Source organism: Trichoplusia ni, chromosome 11, assembly GCF_003590095.1.
Source record: "Trichoplusia ni isolate ovarian cell line Hi5 chromosome 11, tn1, whole genome shotgun sequence".
NCBI lineage: Eukaryota > Metazoa > Arthropoda > Insecta > Lepidoptera > Noctuidae > Trichoplusia > Trichoplusia ni.
In genome coordinates this window covers 8,993,987-9,011,152 of record NC_039488.1, presented here as the reverse complement: position 1 = coordinate 9,011,152, position 17,166 = coordinate 8,993,987, and the positions used below count along the sequence as shown (strand labels likewise).

At 34.6% G+C, this 17,166-nt stretch overlaps 1 protein-coding gene across 2 annotated transcripts in view; it reads left to right on the top strand.

The window, feature by feature from the left end:
* The window catches only part of LOC113499032 (G protein-coupled receptor kinase 1), a 31,316-nt gene that overhangs the window by 2,809 nt on the left and 11,341 nt on the right, over nucleotides 1-17,166 (top strand). For both annotated transcript variants that reach the window (XM_026879358.1, XM_026879359.1), the window contains exons 2-8: nucleotides 2,925-3,001; nucleotides 7,766-7,839; nucleotides 7,911-8,012; nucleotides 10,383-10,457; nucleotides 10,533-10,594; nucleotides 10,668-10,776; nucleotides 12,445-12,579. In XM_026879358.1, coding sequence (XP_026735159.1) covers nucleotides 2,925-3,001; nucleotides 7,766-7,839; nucleotides 7,911-8,012; nucleotides 10,383-10,457; nucleotides 10,533-10,594; nucleotides 10,668-10,776; nucleotides 12,445-12,579 — 634 coding nt within the window. The remainder of the gene's footprint in view (nucleotides 1-2,924; nucleotides 3,002-7,765; nucleotides 7,840-7,910; nucleotides 8,013-10,382; nucleotides 10,458-10,532; nucleotides 10,595-10,667; nucleotides 10,777-12,444; nucleotides 12,580-17,166) is intronic.

Sequence of the window (17,166 nt, the reverse complement as noted above, 5' to 3'; positions counted from 1 at the left end):
AATCTTCCTCACTTCACGTATTCAATATATTTTGGAAATCGGTCTGTTGGACTAAACAGATTCATATTATTAGATTTAGTAAAATACCCTATTGCTTCGCATGTAGTTCAGTAGGTTTATAAATAAAACTAAAAATAAACAACAAGAGTATATTTGCGTGCAATGCACTGCCGTGCTTAGAAATATTAGCATATAATATACGCGCTACCAAGTGCTTGTAGCCGTAACTTGTCGGTGCAATATAAATCAAGCCTTATATTATGTACGAATTATGAGCGCTTAAAATATCGTTTACGTCGTCCCGCTACTCAATTTATCAGATTGGACTGCTTCGATCGGACGTACGTACTTCCTTTATCTGCCTTGTAATGTATGCAAAATGGCTGGATTTATATTACTTACATGTAAAACTCAAGAATATTTCTGCTTAACTTTGGCTGTAAATATCATAAATGTGCTTGAAACATCATAGTAAAATAAACAAAAAAAAAAACAGTATATATCGGACTGCTTCGCTATGATGCCTATTCAGTTCCATCCTGTATCCTTCACAGGACACAGTCATCCGTCGAAACTAGTCTACGTACTTCCTGATGATGAATTGCCAGAGATCTATATTTGTGACGTCCGGGCGACAAAAATCTAAAATCTTGTTAGCAAAATCAAAAGAACTCTTTCTCATCAATTTGTCTTCATTAGACGATACCTTATAAGTACCTTTCCGGAGATATTGCACACTTGCAGTCTTACAATAAACGCTAACAGCTGTTATTTTCTGTTTACATTTAGTTCATAACTCGTCTATACTTGGCGGATCGAGTGTTTCCGTTTGCTGCCTATCAGAGTACGTAAAACGTTTACGGTAATTGATTGGCAGTTCCGATCTTCAAATAACATCGTGTCTCTGTATCTTGGATGCCGTACAATAATTGAGTGAGTGTGAGTTCACGTGAGTCTATCTTCAGAGGATGGCGCAATATAATTATTTTAAATTGCATAGTAATATTTTAAAAGAAAATACGTTTGAAACGAACAACAGTATGCGAGTACAACGACGTTAGACGTGTATAGCCTGGGTGTCTCGTAAAAGACTAAAGATTTAAGTATCTTCGAAAAGTTTAAATTCGACTGTAGGTATTTTTTATTATTTATTACTCAGTTCTGGTTTTCGGATAAGTATTTCAATACCAAGAAAATGAGTCGAAATGATCCAGACTTTCTTGACGAGAGACGTAACTTATTAATACATATAGTAAAGATTATTTAATTCCTTTGCATCGTGATTACCTAAACTAGCCTGTAAATACCAACTGTTGAGTTCAAGTTAGAAGCATAAATGTAATTATGCAAAATAATGTCTGCAGTAAACGAAACTGCATCATAATAAATTAATCACTGCATGTCATGCCACTTATTTCCTGTTTCTTTTGTACGATTTATACATTTTATTAATTATTCACATACCATATACCCACATGCTTATAATTATACATATCTACGTACTTTTAATTCTCAATGTTATGTTTTCATTGTGTTAATCTGTAAACAAAAACAAATATGTACAATGCATTGACGGAATTAGTATTTACTAAGTGAGATTTCCGAGTTTCCACGCTTATTGGGATCAATTTCAGTATCTATTATATATACTCTATTAATTCATAATCTTTATAAAATAGCATAAACACAAGAAGTCTTCCAACACAATGCCATAGTCCGTATTCCGGAAAATTCGTAAACGTAGACGACTGTAAATTATTTACATGAATAATAAACCTTTTGATTTGGATCTTTTTGATCCGCTATGCTATTCTGTACAACTCAAGCACGAATTCGCATTACAATGAAGCGAGTGAGCGACCGCACTCACTTCAAAGCAAAAATATAAGGTGTTTAAGGAAGCTATCAACGGAATATTTAAAAACATCAAAATTATTATTATACTAACTAAGTAAGTTACTGAATGAATTGCTGAGATAGGAGTCGAAAATCAAAATAATTAGTCCATTCAATTTAAAATTCATTTAATGAGTCTACGAAAGGCCACATACTGGTTTAACATTATGATGACGTAATTGTACATAATGTCGTTACTTGTTAATGTCACAGTATATAATATTGTGTTAATGTGCTATCCATGATAATTCACATGTACAATAATTATTTAGGCAATCAAAACCGCCTCATGTTCCATAGCCGCGATTGCGGCTGCAGAATAATGATGCGATTTAGAAAAGTATTTTCAAGATCTCATTAGTATATTAGTACGTAAATTATTCAAAATGCAGTATCTTTAGACGTAGACTATGATGATATTTGATTGGAATACAGTATAAGAAGGTAATTAGAACTATTGAATTAATTCAAGTTTTGTTTTTGTGGAGTACTCACCATCAGGTGCGGCTTAAGCAATGATCTGCTGTAGCTACTTAGATATGTATATGTATTTGCAATGTGCCACTAAGCACTCTTTGTAAGTTTACCGTCTAGTTACAGACTTGCTCGTAAAAAGTTCAAAGCCACGTCTCCACGCAAAAAAGATGGTGGTCGTCACATGGTAAACAAAACGATAAACTAACATTTTATTAAAGGCGAGACCTAGTAAATTTGTTATATAAGTGAACTTTATTTACGGCGCACTAAGAAATTTATAGACTGCAGCATCGAAATCATGATAGCACTAAGTTTATTAAATGTTCTCCACTACATATAAAGGATATAAATTTTGGTACACAACGACGCTCCCTATTGTTTTTAATACGACGAATAAAATGTTATTATAAAGAACATTAGTTCACCTACTTGTACCTACTACTACTAGTACCTTTTCCCAAAAATCTTGCTGCTTCAAGATCTAAGGCATGTGTAATATAACCTACCTCATTTTGCGTACATAAATCAATAATCATTTTTGTTTGTTACAGTGTTCGGAGTGTAATGCACAAATATATGGAAAAGAAGAATGAAGTAAATTTTGACAAAATATTCAATCAAGTCTTAGGTAAGTTAATAATTATTTTTTATGCTTCCATTTAGGATATGATAACGAAATATCTACTTAGAAACATACAAGCAAACGTCTACTTGGCACATTTCAGCTCTTCACGTGACTTTTGAAATGTAAACAAAGTTTAAAATTGATCTAATGTAAATAACTCGCCACTTTCATCACTTCCTAAAATCTTAAAGTACTCATCTGCAATAAAAGTTTATATTGGCAGAAATAATTTACACATAAAACGATAAAAAAGATTTTCAATACAACGAAAGACGTAAATCGGCAATTAAACTTGAAATTATCCCCATTCCGTAAAAATACGGGAATTTGTGACTATATAAATTGTAAAACATAGCTCGGTTATATGATCACGTTTACTACATCAGACGTATTCGCTATCTTCAGGACATTAAACGGGTAATTACCCCTATGCTATTCTGGTACTATTTCGATTAGACCAACTAATTGTATATTGCAGTCTTAAACGGGACTAACGATGACGCTTCCTCATTATTCACTACAACCTTATCTTCTAATGTCTTCAGTATCTCTAAATGATCATTTAATTGATGTTAACAAGCACTGTTGAATTTTAAAACAATTTAAATATATGCGCATAATGTTCTAAAGCTGTCAAAATCACATCGTAACTGGCAACATTAATTAGAACTCGTAACGTATTGACTGAAACTTGAATTTTATTATGATAACCTTAATTTTATGATTCTGCCACGGAAAGTGTTCTGGCTTGTTTAATCTCCCACGCTTCAATTCCGTGGCTCAGGCTAGAGACAACATTATTGGTTGGTCGATGTTAAAAGAAACAGTGTTGTGTAAACACGAGGGCCCTTTGAGCCGTTTCTTTTCGAACGATTTACGTCTGCGCTTTTACAATTGCTTCGTAGATTGAACGAGCACTTATGTCGTCTGATCACACGTCCATGTTTGCTATTATTCTCCTTTGATGTTTGTTTTGCGCTCTGGCTAAAAATAAGATCAAGTTTTTCTTTACCAAAATTCTCGTTAGCTGTAAAAAGTATACCTAAAACACTCAACTGGTTTGAGCGTTCTAGAAATGTAATTGCCTTTAAATAGAAATAAATACACTATGCGCTGTCGTCTGAAACAACAATGTGTATTCTTTGTAAACAAGGGTTTGTAATAGTGTACTGCGTAGCTATCTAGATAAAATATTGCAACGTGCAAACCATTTGCTACTCGTATCAATGTTAATAAACCGATGTAGTACATCGTTAATACTCACAGCATTGATTTAAGTATTCCAGACAAGTTTAATTCAAATTCACTTTCGTAACAACTTTCTTGTGAGGATTTGTATCGTAAACAAGATTAAACGTAAGCGAGGCGAGTAGGCCGCGTCGTTGGTTCCGCACACAACTACGCACGCCGGATTATTGCCGCTCTGCGTACAATTGCTTTGCCTCTAATGAAGTCGTCCCATGTTGCTAAGGATAATTCATTCGTCTTAGACTTTTTTGGAGCTTCCTGCAGCCATTTATCTGCAACAAACTCTTCTACTTAAGAAATTACTTCACATATCTAAAATACAGCATTCAAGAAAGACACTAAAATAATGTTGATGTACACTGTTTTAAAACCGATTTGAACATTTTATCATGCTAGTTTAGAAATATTTCATGTTCTATTTATTTGGTCGTTGATGAATGCCAAGCCTGGTGTTGACACAAGTGTCAATTTGTATCCACTGCAACTGTACCACCCGCTGGGGGCGCGAGGGAGCTTCAATATCGAAGATTTCTCTTGAGAAAGCATGTAGGTTTATGGAGCACTTACAGGTTGGCTAGTTATACATCTCATTATGATTAACTATAATAATTAATTGAATTAGAAAACTAGCCTCCTCTTTTATTGGTTTTATAATTAGAAAAAAAGGAGACCAATTTACTGACGATAAAATGTAAATGTAATATAAATTAAAGCTGTGATTAATACAGTAATCATACTGTTGACTAAAGTAGGTGTATAGTAATAGACCATGTGTGAATAACCCGTCGGTATCCATGTGTATGTTAAATATTAAACAAGCAATGGGATTACTCCTAAAAATAATTAAATATTAACAAGATTTGCAAGTGTGACCGAACTTCTATCTCGATAACGCTCTACAAATTATTTTCTCAACGAGGAAATTGCTTAGTAAGCTCGTTAAAACAAGCTTACTGGGTCCGTCAAAGGTTCTTACATTTTACCTACATATGCACCATACTGTCCATACTACACTCCTGCATTAAATAATAATGCCTACCTGAATATTCCATTATAGATCATTAAGTCTAAATTAACTGGAGCTTGTCTCTTAAATTTAGGCGATATGCCTTTATTGATATTGTGTTTAGGCGTGTCGCAAATTTGTATGTAGGCCAAACAGATTTTTGAAAGTCTCAAAGCCGAAGGTGATTAGGGGTTACGTTCGCAGAGATAGAGCACGGGGATAATGCGAAGTATCTGTAGCTGGCCTATATATCAGTGACCCACAGCGGATCAAAAGACAATACCATTGAGAGGCATTTCTGAAAGCCTGGAAAGTAGATAGCCTGCTGCCGGTTTGTTGTGTTTTGAATTCATTTACCCTGAAAATAAAGTTGACTGTCCCGGAGAACCTCTTTTTTACTGCTTAAATTTGTTTACTCTTCCGGCTCCAGACGAATTGTGAAATATGTTTCTAACGTATTACATTTCTAATATAATTGGAAGAGATTTATAATCGTTTTCCATAAGTCAATGTAATCTGTGAGCTATGAATAACTGGTGTTTGGCTATGATGCGTTTATTAGAGAGCACCGACTTTTTTTTGGGGCGTCAATGAAACCCGCCCTTGAAGATCAGTTGTGATTTATGATGTCGAATAGCTCATGACCGGAATTAATGTTATGACGTTATATCTTTGCGAGCACAGTTGCCGTGCCTCGTTTATTAAGTATAAATATATATATATAATAATGTACAGTACAAATTTATTTTAGGAAATTGTTGGTTAGCATACATATAAGAATTACATGTAAAGTAACATTTGTTTAGTATTCGTTACCAGTAGCCAAGTTAAGCACTACGTGCTCTTCAGATTATTAATACTTTGTTTCGAAGAAAAAGAAAATAAATACAATTGTAAGTTTTGTCAAAAGAAACAAATTGTCTGTAGTACTTACTCAACGACACGCAGAATTTATGTAACGAGATAAACCAACAAAAAATATTTAAGGCTGGTCAATCTGCACAATCTGATGTTATTCCATTATCGTGTAAATAATCTAAGCGGAAATGGTCGCATCAATTTATATTTCATTACGTCCCTTCGTGCGGATTTTTCTTCAAATTGCTGTAATTTCAATGATAGTCTTGATAGTTGGTTGAGAGGGTGATATTGCAGCGAGGCTCCCGGGAACAAGTTACAAACGCAATTTACTGAGGCCCCACTTCGCAGTAAATAACTTTATCGGCTGCACTGGACTGGACAGTGGAGGCACGAACTCGAAGTACGTTCCTCACACACAATGGCCGTGTTTTATAACTATTTTAGAACTGGTATAATTTTCCCGTAATTCACACGCAATAATAGTTGAGAGCAAAAATAGTTTGCGCAAAGTATGGTTGTGGAATAAGAGAAGCATGTGTTCATATTGATTACTTTTGTTAAACATTGAACATGATATGTGTATGTATGATTCACGTACAGAAACAATATTTTTTGTTAGTAAAAATCTTAAATTTAAATGTCTAATGCTATTGAATCTGTTTATTATAATTTAGTAGCAGTAATTAGATGGCAAATAATAACTTTCGAGTTAAGCAATGTTTAATTGTTTAATTAGTTTCCTAATAAAATTATTTTCTTGACTTATGTTATGTATCTAATTATACCTTGTATTATGTCTCTAAAGGAAAATAAAAAACAAAGCATTATTTTGATACCACGAAATGTTTTCATAACAACAATATCTGTCTGTGATCAGTTCCAAGACATTATCTACGATTTTAAAATATGATGATTGCGTTCCACTCAGTAAACACAACTTATAATATTTATTTTTATTTATAAACATCAGTGTTATCAGATATACTATTTAGTACTGACACTGATAATATTTCGACGCAAAATATAACATGATGCCGTCAACGCAGGCCGACGATCATTACACGTTACGCACGCCACTTATGACTAAATTAGCAGATGCCACACAATGAATTGACATCACACGTATTACTTTACATATGCGTGTTAAAAGTACTTGACAAATAACCTTTTTGGTTACTGTGCGGCCAAATCGGCACGACGAGGTTCATGCACGTAAAATCGATAAGATTTCAACGTAAAAGTATGAGAAATGTGTTTTTGAGAATGGCTATAAAACAAGTATAAGACTAATGTTACCGTTGCAACAAAATTGTACAGAACTGCATAAAATTTCAGTTACTCACTGCTTTATAATGTGAAATAACTGTAAAAATCACATTAATTTATTTAAACTCTTTAGTTTTATATTGTACTCGACACAATGTACAGAAAATAGAACCAAGTTTATTATTACTCCTCGGGGTATTTTTAAATTTCATAAGGCCGTAATGGCGTGTTATTAATTATGCAAAGCATCACGAATAATCAGGATGTCTTTATAAATAGTTGAACCTCGGCCAGATTGCCCTACAATTCAGAAAGGCGTTCACTAACCCAACCATAAAGGGCTTAAATAAACACCAACGTATTTCAAAGTGTTTTTCTTGTTTCAGGTTATTTATTATTTAAGGAATTTTGTGAACAGACTTCTGATGAACCAGTGCCACAATTAAAATTTTACGAAGAGGTAAATATATAAATTCTATGTGTAAAGGTCATTTAAAAAGGCAAGCATTATAATTTAATATTTTTTGCCAGATTAAATTATATGAAAAACAAGAATGTATTGAAGAAAGGCGGCGGATCGCACGGGATATTTATGACAATTTTATTATGAAAGAACTTCTAGCACATTCACACGTAAGTACTACAAATATGTTTGTATTAAATTATATTAATTAGAAATGACGTAGGAGGTTTCACCCCGGTGACCGATACTTAAGATTAGACTGTATCATTGTTTAGACAGTCAACATAAGGCGTTGCGTCCTAAGTATTGTGACGGGGTTCAGATAGTTATAAATCAACGCAAAATTCTACGCAAATGTACAATTACGTAATTCTACATACGTTAAGTTAGGTGTATAGAGAAGGGACCCCAGTTGTACCCCATAGTTGGTACAATTCGTAAATAGGCTACCTCGACCGGGTAAGTACCGCTCTCGTAGAATACCGGAGTGAAGTAGCATGCTCAGTGAGTGAGAGAACCGGATGTGGGTTTCCGGTGGGTAGGGCCCACCCTCCTCAAAATATGGCAGCGGCATTTACACTACTTCATAATATAAAGGTTTTCAGGGAAACTCCTTTCGAAGTAGGTAACAAGCTGGTGTTCGGCTCATCAATGCTGTGGAACAAAACAAAATGCATCAAAATAAGGTCATAGAAGTTTTCGGTTGTAGTAATCAATCTTCAAAATATTGATGTTGTCCGAATCCTCTTCGTACGACCCAGCTTGTAACCCGTAACTTATATGGTTATCGATAAAGTCAGGTCAACAACGTCCATGTTTTTGACTCTTGTTACCAAACAGCGCCACATATGGCGGCAACGTTTCTCGAGCATAGTCCGTTTTTATTTTTTCGTTCAACAACTTTTTGATAAAACTGCAAAGACTAATAAAAACATAACATCCATGAACATGATACAGTTTTAAACTACTCGAACGGAATGCAAGCTGTGTTCTGCATTTCAACGAGTTTGAAACATTCGCTGATATGCAAACTGAATGTTTTTTTTTAAATAAAACTCTTTCAATTCTGAAAATGTGCGTAATAAGTATAGAGATTGCGAAACAAGAGGTCATAAGCGTTGTATCCGGCTGGAACGACTGTTGTTTGTATAATGAGTCTCGTTAGTGGACTGTTGGCGTTTTGCCCGCCAACAGGCGCGTGTACCTCCGATAAATAGCTTAGCGTTGGACACTCGGTGTTTGAAATTCAACCCCGCTTCAGTCCGTTGCGAATCTCTCATCTTGGAACCAACAATGTTCTCTCTTCAGCATTTGATAGATATAGATTCTTTGTATTGTCCACAATTCTACAAACATTTCCGAAAGAAAAACCAGCATACCACGGTTGTTTCTTTTCATTGCCTTTCATGATACTTTACCTAACTTAATGTTAATTAAAACGAGTACATCCTGACCATTGAGGGACATTAACTAAAATTGAAAGAAACACGACAGCTGTTAACAAAAGTGAAAAGAGACCCTTCAAACTTTGCTCGAAACACTCGCTCACCCCTCGGCACACATGCCAATGAAACGTAAGCAACATTGTTTGTAGGTTTATGACTGAAGACACGTTCTCCGCGGGTGACAATAAAAACGAGAGCCGTCTCTATTGATTCCTCATCAGGCTTGTATACCGAATTCCCGAAACTGGTTTGATTCCATTCGGTTCTCAATAGTACCATCGAACAACACCAAGATCGAGAATCAATCTAGTTTTATCAGGGTTAGCTGTCGATCAAACGTAGTTCCAATTACCGACACTGCACGAACTAGCACTAGTTTCAGGTTCAAAATTAATAAATCGATTTAAACAGTTACCACTTTTTCCATTGGATTTTATCATCCTATGTTGTAACTATAACCTTAGCTATTTGTACGCGAATAAGGAAAACTAGCTAACCTATAATCAAATTCTGTCGCTAGTATTTAAGTTTTTCCTTTTAGCATCTTTGTAGACTTAAGTTCCTTTAATGGTCGTTTACTGCAGGAGAGCTAGACAGAATTTAAATAGCTAAGTTCCTTTGATGAGCATCTCCTTAATTAATGAGATGATCTTTTACTGCATTTTTTATCTTAACTGTGTTTTTGATGATTGATCTTATTTAAAACCGTTTACTAAAGTATATTTTATCGTAGCCACTGAAGGCACAGTGTAAATACGAGCATTTTTTTTCATCATTTTATAAATATAAGGTTTTGTTTGTGCTACGAAATAACGACCAGCTGACTTGAAATGAAGCTATAAGAATTATAGAACAACTTCACCAATTTGATAGTATCTAAAGAAAGAGAATGTTACTTTAAGATAACCTATCTTATTTGAAAACTTTGAACAACTTCGTCCGACATATTTCATTAGTTTCATTCATATGAAACGCTCTTACATTTAAAACATGTTATTGCCATGTAGAGATAAATTGAATACATTGTAGCACTAACTTGCAACATAACCTTAAATTGTATTATTCATTTGTCAATAAAACTCACTTTTATTCCAGGATTATTCAAAAGAATGCGTAGCGCATGTACAAAAATATTTAATGAAGCACGAAGTACCACCAAATCTATTCGAGGTATGCATATCATCTTCAAGAGTTTTTAGTTTATGATTTCCCGAACAGTAATAATAAATACATTCTTATTTTTAGCCTTACATTGAGGAAATCTTCCAACACCTACGAGGAGAGCCATTTAAACTTTTCTTAGAAAGGTACCAAATGTTTTTAACATTTTGGAATACTTCATACAATTAACGATTTTAACACCACACTTATTTTTTACAGCGACAAATACACAAGGTTTTGTCAATGGAAAAACTTAGAATTAAACATTCAGCTCACAATGAACGACTTCAGCGTGCACCGTATTATTGGGCGAGGCGGCTTCGGCGAGGTAAGGACGACCATTCAAATTAGTAGCGTAAAGGAAAATGTTCCAAGTACAAAGTTTGTTACGCAAGTCTCAGCGTAAGATCCAAACCTAATAACATTAGCATTCTGGGCTTGCACCGCGAACGTGTTTACTATATTCATATTCATCTCGACGAACGGAAAGCCGCTACGTAGGTGTAATAAAGCCGTCCTGTTCCCCACTGGAATAGTGATGGATTTTAGCGCCTGTATTATTACTTACCCATAAGTGGGATAACGTGATCATTCACATGGATTGTGTATTGTGTTTAACATAGTTCAGAATATTTAAAAGCCAAGTCGCCAGTCAATGGGCTATTGCAATACCTGTTGTTTGTTTGTTGCAATTGTTGAGTTGATTGTGTTCATATCAGTGTCACATCTTTGCTGTATGTAACTGAATGTTTTTTCTATCTTAAACGATTTCTTTAAAAAATATTTTCAATAACGATTCAAGGTAGCCAAGCATTTAATACCAACCAATTTATGTCCCGATGCTGGATACAGGCCTCTTCTTGTGTACGAAACGTTTTTGAGCATGGATCACAACTCTAACTGCAGTTTTTCGATACATGTTTTTTCTTAATATCATAGTTCCATTTACCAGGTAGGAGCAGGAATAAAATACTAAGAATTGGAACACAAAGATTTATTCGATAATGTAAGATCATTTTATACGCGCCATTTCCGTTTTATTGTTTATATTTCAAAAACAAAAGCTTTAATGTTTCCTATATCTTTACGAAACATTCGTAAACAAGAATTTTATGTTGATCACATACCTACGAGTAAAATGAATAGTTTTAGAATAAAATAATATGGCAATGTTTTAAAAGTTCTATTTCTCTTCCTTTTTAGTTTGCAGTTTTTGTTTAATTCCGTAAACTATTAGCTATAACACTTTTTCGAATAAACCGACATTTAACAACTTCAAAATAACGGAATTCTTCTGCCCAAGTATAGAGTAAAATATATTCTAAACATATAATTTGTGCAAAAAGTTCAAGTAATGTCGTACATGAACCTATTTTAGTACTAGTGTCGGAAAATTACAGTGATCGTGATAAATCAGTTTGCACGCGATATTCCGCTGCCTTACTTTTATGTAGCCATGTTATGTTAAAATATGATGTCGAGCTCTTACGGCTTCAGGCACGCTCTAATAATTTGCTCTATGCATATTGTAATGGAATGATGTCATTTTTTTTAATGTACTGCATCGCACTTTTATCCTTGTGTCGCGGGGAGTTTCGAAGACATGCAAATCACTTGCGCAATGATCTACACCTAAACAATTACTACGCGGACACGTAGTAATTGTTTAGGTCTAGATCATGTTTTTTCTTCTCCCTGAATATCGTACCCTATTAATATTAAAAAAAACTAAATTAATTTTATTAGTGACTCGTTACCTTCATTGGTTCTTGGCACACGTAAACTTGTGCTTAAGATTAACAATAAGCATGCAGGCTTATAATGCACAATGACATAACAATCCGATACTGTAACGAGCAGACATCCCGGACGAACACAACCTTTTTGCAGTTTATCTCTTTACGTGTCGGTATAATTTGGCAACGGCACATTATGCTCACGGCGCACAGATAAATACCTTATTTACATGTACCTTATATATCTTATGTATGTACAGGTTTACGGGTGTCGTAAGGCGGATACCGGCAAAATGTACGCGATGAAGTGTCTCGACAAGAAGCGTATAAAAATGAAGCAAGGGGAGACTTTAGCCCTCAACGAGAGGATTATGCTCTCACTAGTCAGTACAGGGGTAAGTACTTTATCACATTTGTATTTGTTTATGTCTTTGTCGCCATTTCGAAGTTATTGCGTGACGGTTTATGTGTGTTAGCTCTTGATGTTTGTTATAGTGTGACAAATATGTTTCTGTAAATCATAACAACCGTATCATGACTGTGGGTGGACTGTTAGCACTGAAATACTCTGAGGATAATTAGACATGTAGGAGGTATTATTTACAGCGCTGTCATAAGGATAGGCAACAACATCCTCTTGTTATAAAACATCAGTTTTATAAATGCTATGCAAGTGAATTGTAATTTGTGTAGATTTAATGGAAGTTATTATATTACTTGCTCTGTCCAAAGCACTATAATTATGTAACTTAAAGTATTAGGTAAATTAGCCCTTGCTTCCAGACCCTATAACAATTTCTTGCCATCAAGTTGCAATATTAAAATTCAATTGATGTTAAGTTTCCAGATTCTGGGATGTACGATGGACCTTTTGTCGTTGTATTATTTATTTCATAAAATATATTTTATCATACCTAAATACTATGGATGCTTTGTAGAACTACGCATTAGATCAAAAATACATTAGGTGTTCTATGCGATATTAATTTGGAACATACACGAGAAAACGGAACAAGATGTTTGTATATCTATAGAAGATATCATGAAAAGATATTGTAATAGAATCAGATGTTGCTATGAATAGACCAGACAAAAATAGGCAAGTTAAAAGCGGGCGTTTATATTAAAAGCAAACTTCAATGAGATATTGTATTATTAAATTAATAGTCGTTTGATATATAGTTTGGATTGATAGGTCCATTTGAAGGTGTTTTATATTTTTCTCCCGTTATGATGCGACCTTGAGAACTAAAGAGAACCTAGTACCTGGCAGAGTATTCAAACAAAAAGTGTATCACAATTTGATAAAACAAGAAAAAGCTAAATCGTCAAACTTTTTGACTAGCACAGTTTTCTATTTAACCATAGATAAAATTGTGGTCGTACTAATGTCTCAAGACAAAAGTATGAATACAAAATCTTTTATCGTATATTAAACAAAGGAATTAGAAACCACTTCCTAGAATTGTTGGGGAAATAAGTTTGACGCACCTGCAACTGTATAAGTTCCGGCGTAGATGACGTACATGTATCAGATCCGCATACGTTAGCGAAATTCCATTCCGCAATATATTTGTAATATTGAGTCTTAAAGTCTGCTTTGCCTAAGTGGCAACGTGACTACGTATTTTTTTTTTCTTGACACTACATGTCTTATAACCTGTTAGAGAATATGCTCATTGACCGGTCTCAAGCGGAAATGAGAGAAAACAATTGGTATAGGTACGGGAGGTAATTGCAGTGTCAAGTTTTCCAACGCGCAAATAGGCACAGCGTTTTGTGGCACACATACACAATAGTGAGTCCCCACATAGCTTTGTTAGCAGTGATTTAACTGGCTCCCAAACTAACTGAATTTAATATCCGCTTGTTAACGTCGAATCAGCCCACGCTACATACAAAGATACTTCCGTCTAAAATTCTCCAAAGTCTCGTATCGATTTTAATTAGACACAGTCCCGCGTACAGTGCGTAATTCGCGAATTCTTTATTATTGCCTTTCTAACCCGAAGGCACATAAAATTTAAGGAATTTATTCATTGTAATGTTACAAAACACGATGGGTCTTTCTGCGAGTGTTGGCCGAATGAAATTAAAAAGAAGTTTAAGTATTTATTCAAAGTTTTTCTTGAATAAAATATTTTATCTACATGATTACATTCCGGATCAGAAGCGATCGATGTGCGTATTAAATCAATAGATTGGAAACATTAGAATGATTCAAAAATTTCTATTGATCAACCCATCGTTTTATTTATCAATAGCATGCATAACGGACCTGTTTGTTTGTGTGGAGATCGTATCTGCGAGACGAGGAGATCGCCGGGCTACATTATGTAGTTAAGATTTATTATCACAGCTCTAAATGACTGCGCAAACAAAACGTTTAAATATGTCATCATTCCTAATTTACACGTGCGTATAAGTTTCTCAAGTTTTATTTCTTAAGTTGGAATTTATATACTAGCATATAACAAACTTTTATGGATATTGATAAGTTTTTATTAAAAACTTGCTTTGCTGAAACATTTTTATTAAATTTGGCAGTTTGAACCACAGAACAAAAGAGAAACCGACAGCAATACCGGCTACTTTCTCAGGAAATTATAAGTAAGACACATGAGCAATACGGAAAACCTGGCGAATACATTTAATGATGATGATATCATCCACAAAACAGTAGCTTATGCGTTTAAAAATACATGGAACAGGTGAAAACCAAGCATCTTGTTTAGCTCAATAAATCGGAAACATCTGTTACTATTTCAGTTCACATTAAACGGTGTAATGATTACAATTGTCGCTCTTTACACTTCTTATATTGTTGTCTACCTGTCATACATGAGTTACCATGTTCTTTTTTGAATATTGATCGGATCAACATGTACCATTTATGTTAAAACTGACGACGAGAGAAAAAAGAGATCGGATACTTTGTAGTCAGGTGCTTGTCTTGGTATACAAACTTAAATGTTTTCTTTTGTTGCATTCTCTTTTCAATGGATATACTTTTTCGCTCTCGAGTATACATTTCTTGCGCAGCCCGTATCTCAACTGTTGACTGTTGCTGATATTTTCTATTGTATTCGTCGGATAGAAGACTTCGTAGCGATTTCAATACCAAGTAATCTACGAACTGTCTGTCATGAAAACTCGATCATGTGGTTTTGATCGATCAAATGTACTTATAACTGATCCCTATCTGGTTTAACAGCTTTGTACTAAACTACTCTTAACCACAAATCAAATTAGAGGTTTCTGCTGTAAATCATAAGTCTACAGCACATTTCTAATTATAGTTACCAGATCGACGCCTTACGAAATGTTTAGTCTATTATGTTGTTGGTTATGCAAATTATGTTTGTAATTTACGCCACTACGAAGTATCTAAGCAAACAAAGGCAACAAACAGTTACATACATTGCAAAATACATATTATTATTTGAGAAGATCGTCGGTTATCAAGCGATAAGTTAAGTATTGTCCGAGATACTAAACTTTCCTCACGTTGCGTACACGAGCCAAGTTCAATCGGGTCGGACAACTTTGTATGTTGAAAATGAGTTTTTTCCGACGAGACACAGTCGTAAAGCGGACGACCAACGTCCGTAATAAATATATATTATCCGTGGAGTCGATATGAGCATTTCACTCTCGAGGAGTTTCGAATGTCTCGTATGAAGTAAGTTAAAAACGGCGCAGCTTTGCGCAAACTCCGTGGGAAAGAGTCTTGCTGTAACCGCCTCGTAGGGAGCTTACGATCATTTGACTTTGATGTTAATATATTTAATCGTGTTGAGCTTTACGTGTTATCTTTAAATCAAATACACATTAAAAAAAAAATGCTTTATACGTTCTTTATTCATTATATTTGATTTTTGGACCAGTAGGTGGATCTAGCGTGCCACTTATTAAATTCTTTTGTTTATAATTTATACCGGTTTTACTTTTTTTTGTAAATATTCAGCACATTATGCTAAATATTTACAAAAAAAAGTGTTTCGTTAAAGGACCGACAGTGGGTGCGCTAATAATGGGTTAATGCATTACTTCCGTAAATCCTCAATTACCATGAAGCTGGCTTATCTTGCTTGGTTAATGAGATACTCTGAATGCCTAAAATATACGCACTTTACCATATCAATGACAATAATATCCGATTGCTTATCGATAGCTAACTGCTTTGATTCGGTGCAATACAGCAGTGATATAGGTACGTTTTATATGTGATATGGTATCGGGGACATAAACGATATCCAGCCAATTGGACTGAAACGAATTGGATCGCCCTCAATTTGTCGTCGTAGTACAATCCGCTTCCGCTGCATTTTGTTTCGCCGTTTCATCCCGACGATTAGTATTTTCCATTTTACATTCAGGTTCGAGCTTATACATATGTAGCACGTAGGTACGTTATGTAACGTGTGTACAATTTTATTCTTCGTGACCTAAAAGGCTTCCCCAAAGTTTAACAAGGCCGCCGGTTTCCAAAGCAAAGTTTATATAAAACGAGAAACTGTCAGTCGTTCTGTTACAACATTTATACGTAGTCAACTTTCGACATGAATTTTCTTTTACGGTGACCTTGTTTTAAAACTTTATGCTGTGCGGTAATAAAACGTTTTTATTTTATGTTTACGCGTAAGCAAACGGTTTATAGGACGGTCCGATTCAGATGACAAATTTTATCGATGTCCGATCATGCATGTCCGACGAATACTTACGCCCTCAGATAGCCCCTTTTAACATTATGTATTTATTTATTTGTCGTTCGGCAAAATGTTTAAGTGTTGGCCTTTTTAATTCTCGTATCTCTTTATTGATTCTAATTTCTTTTATATCAATATACACAACACCCACGAGATATACTTTAGCATGTTTTACGAACTGTGAAACATTTATAATTGCTTTAATATTCACGTATTTGTGTGAATTCAATTTAAAAAGAACGGTTGGTAAATTGCAGATTTGTTGAACTTTTC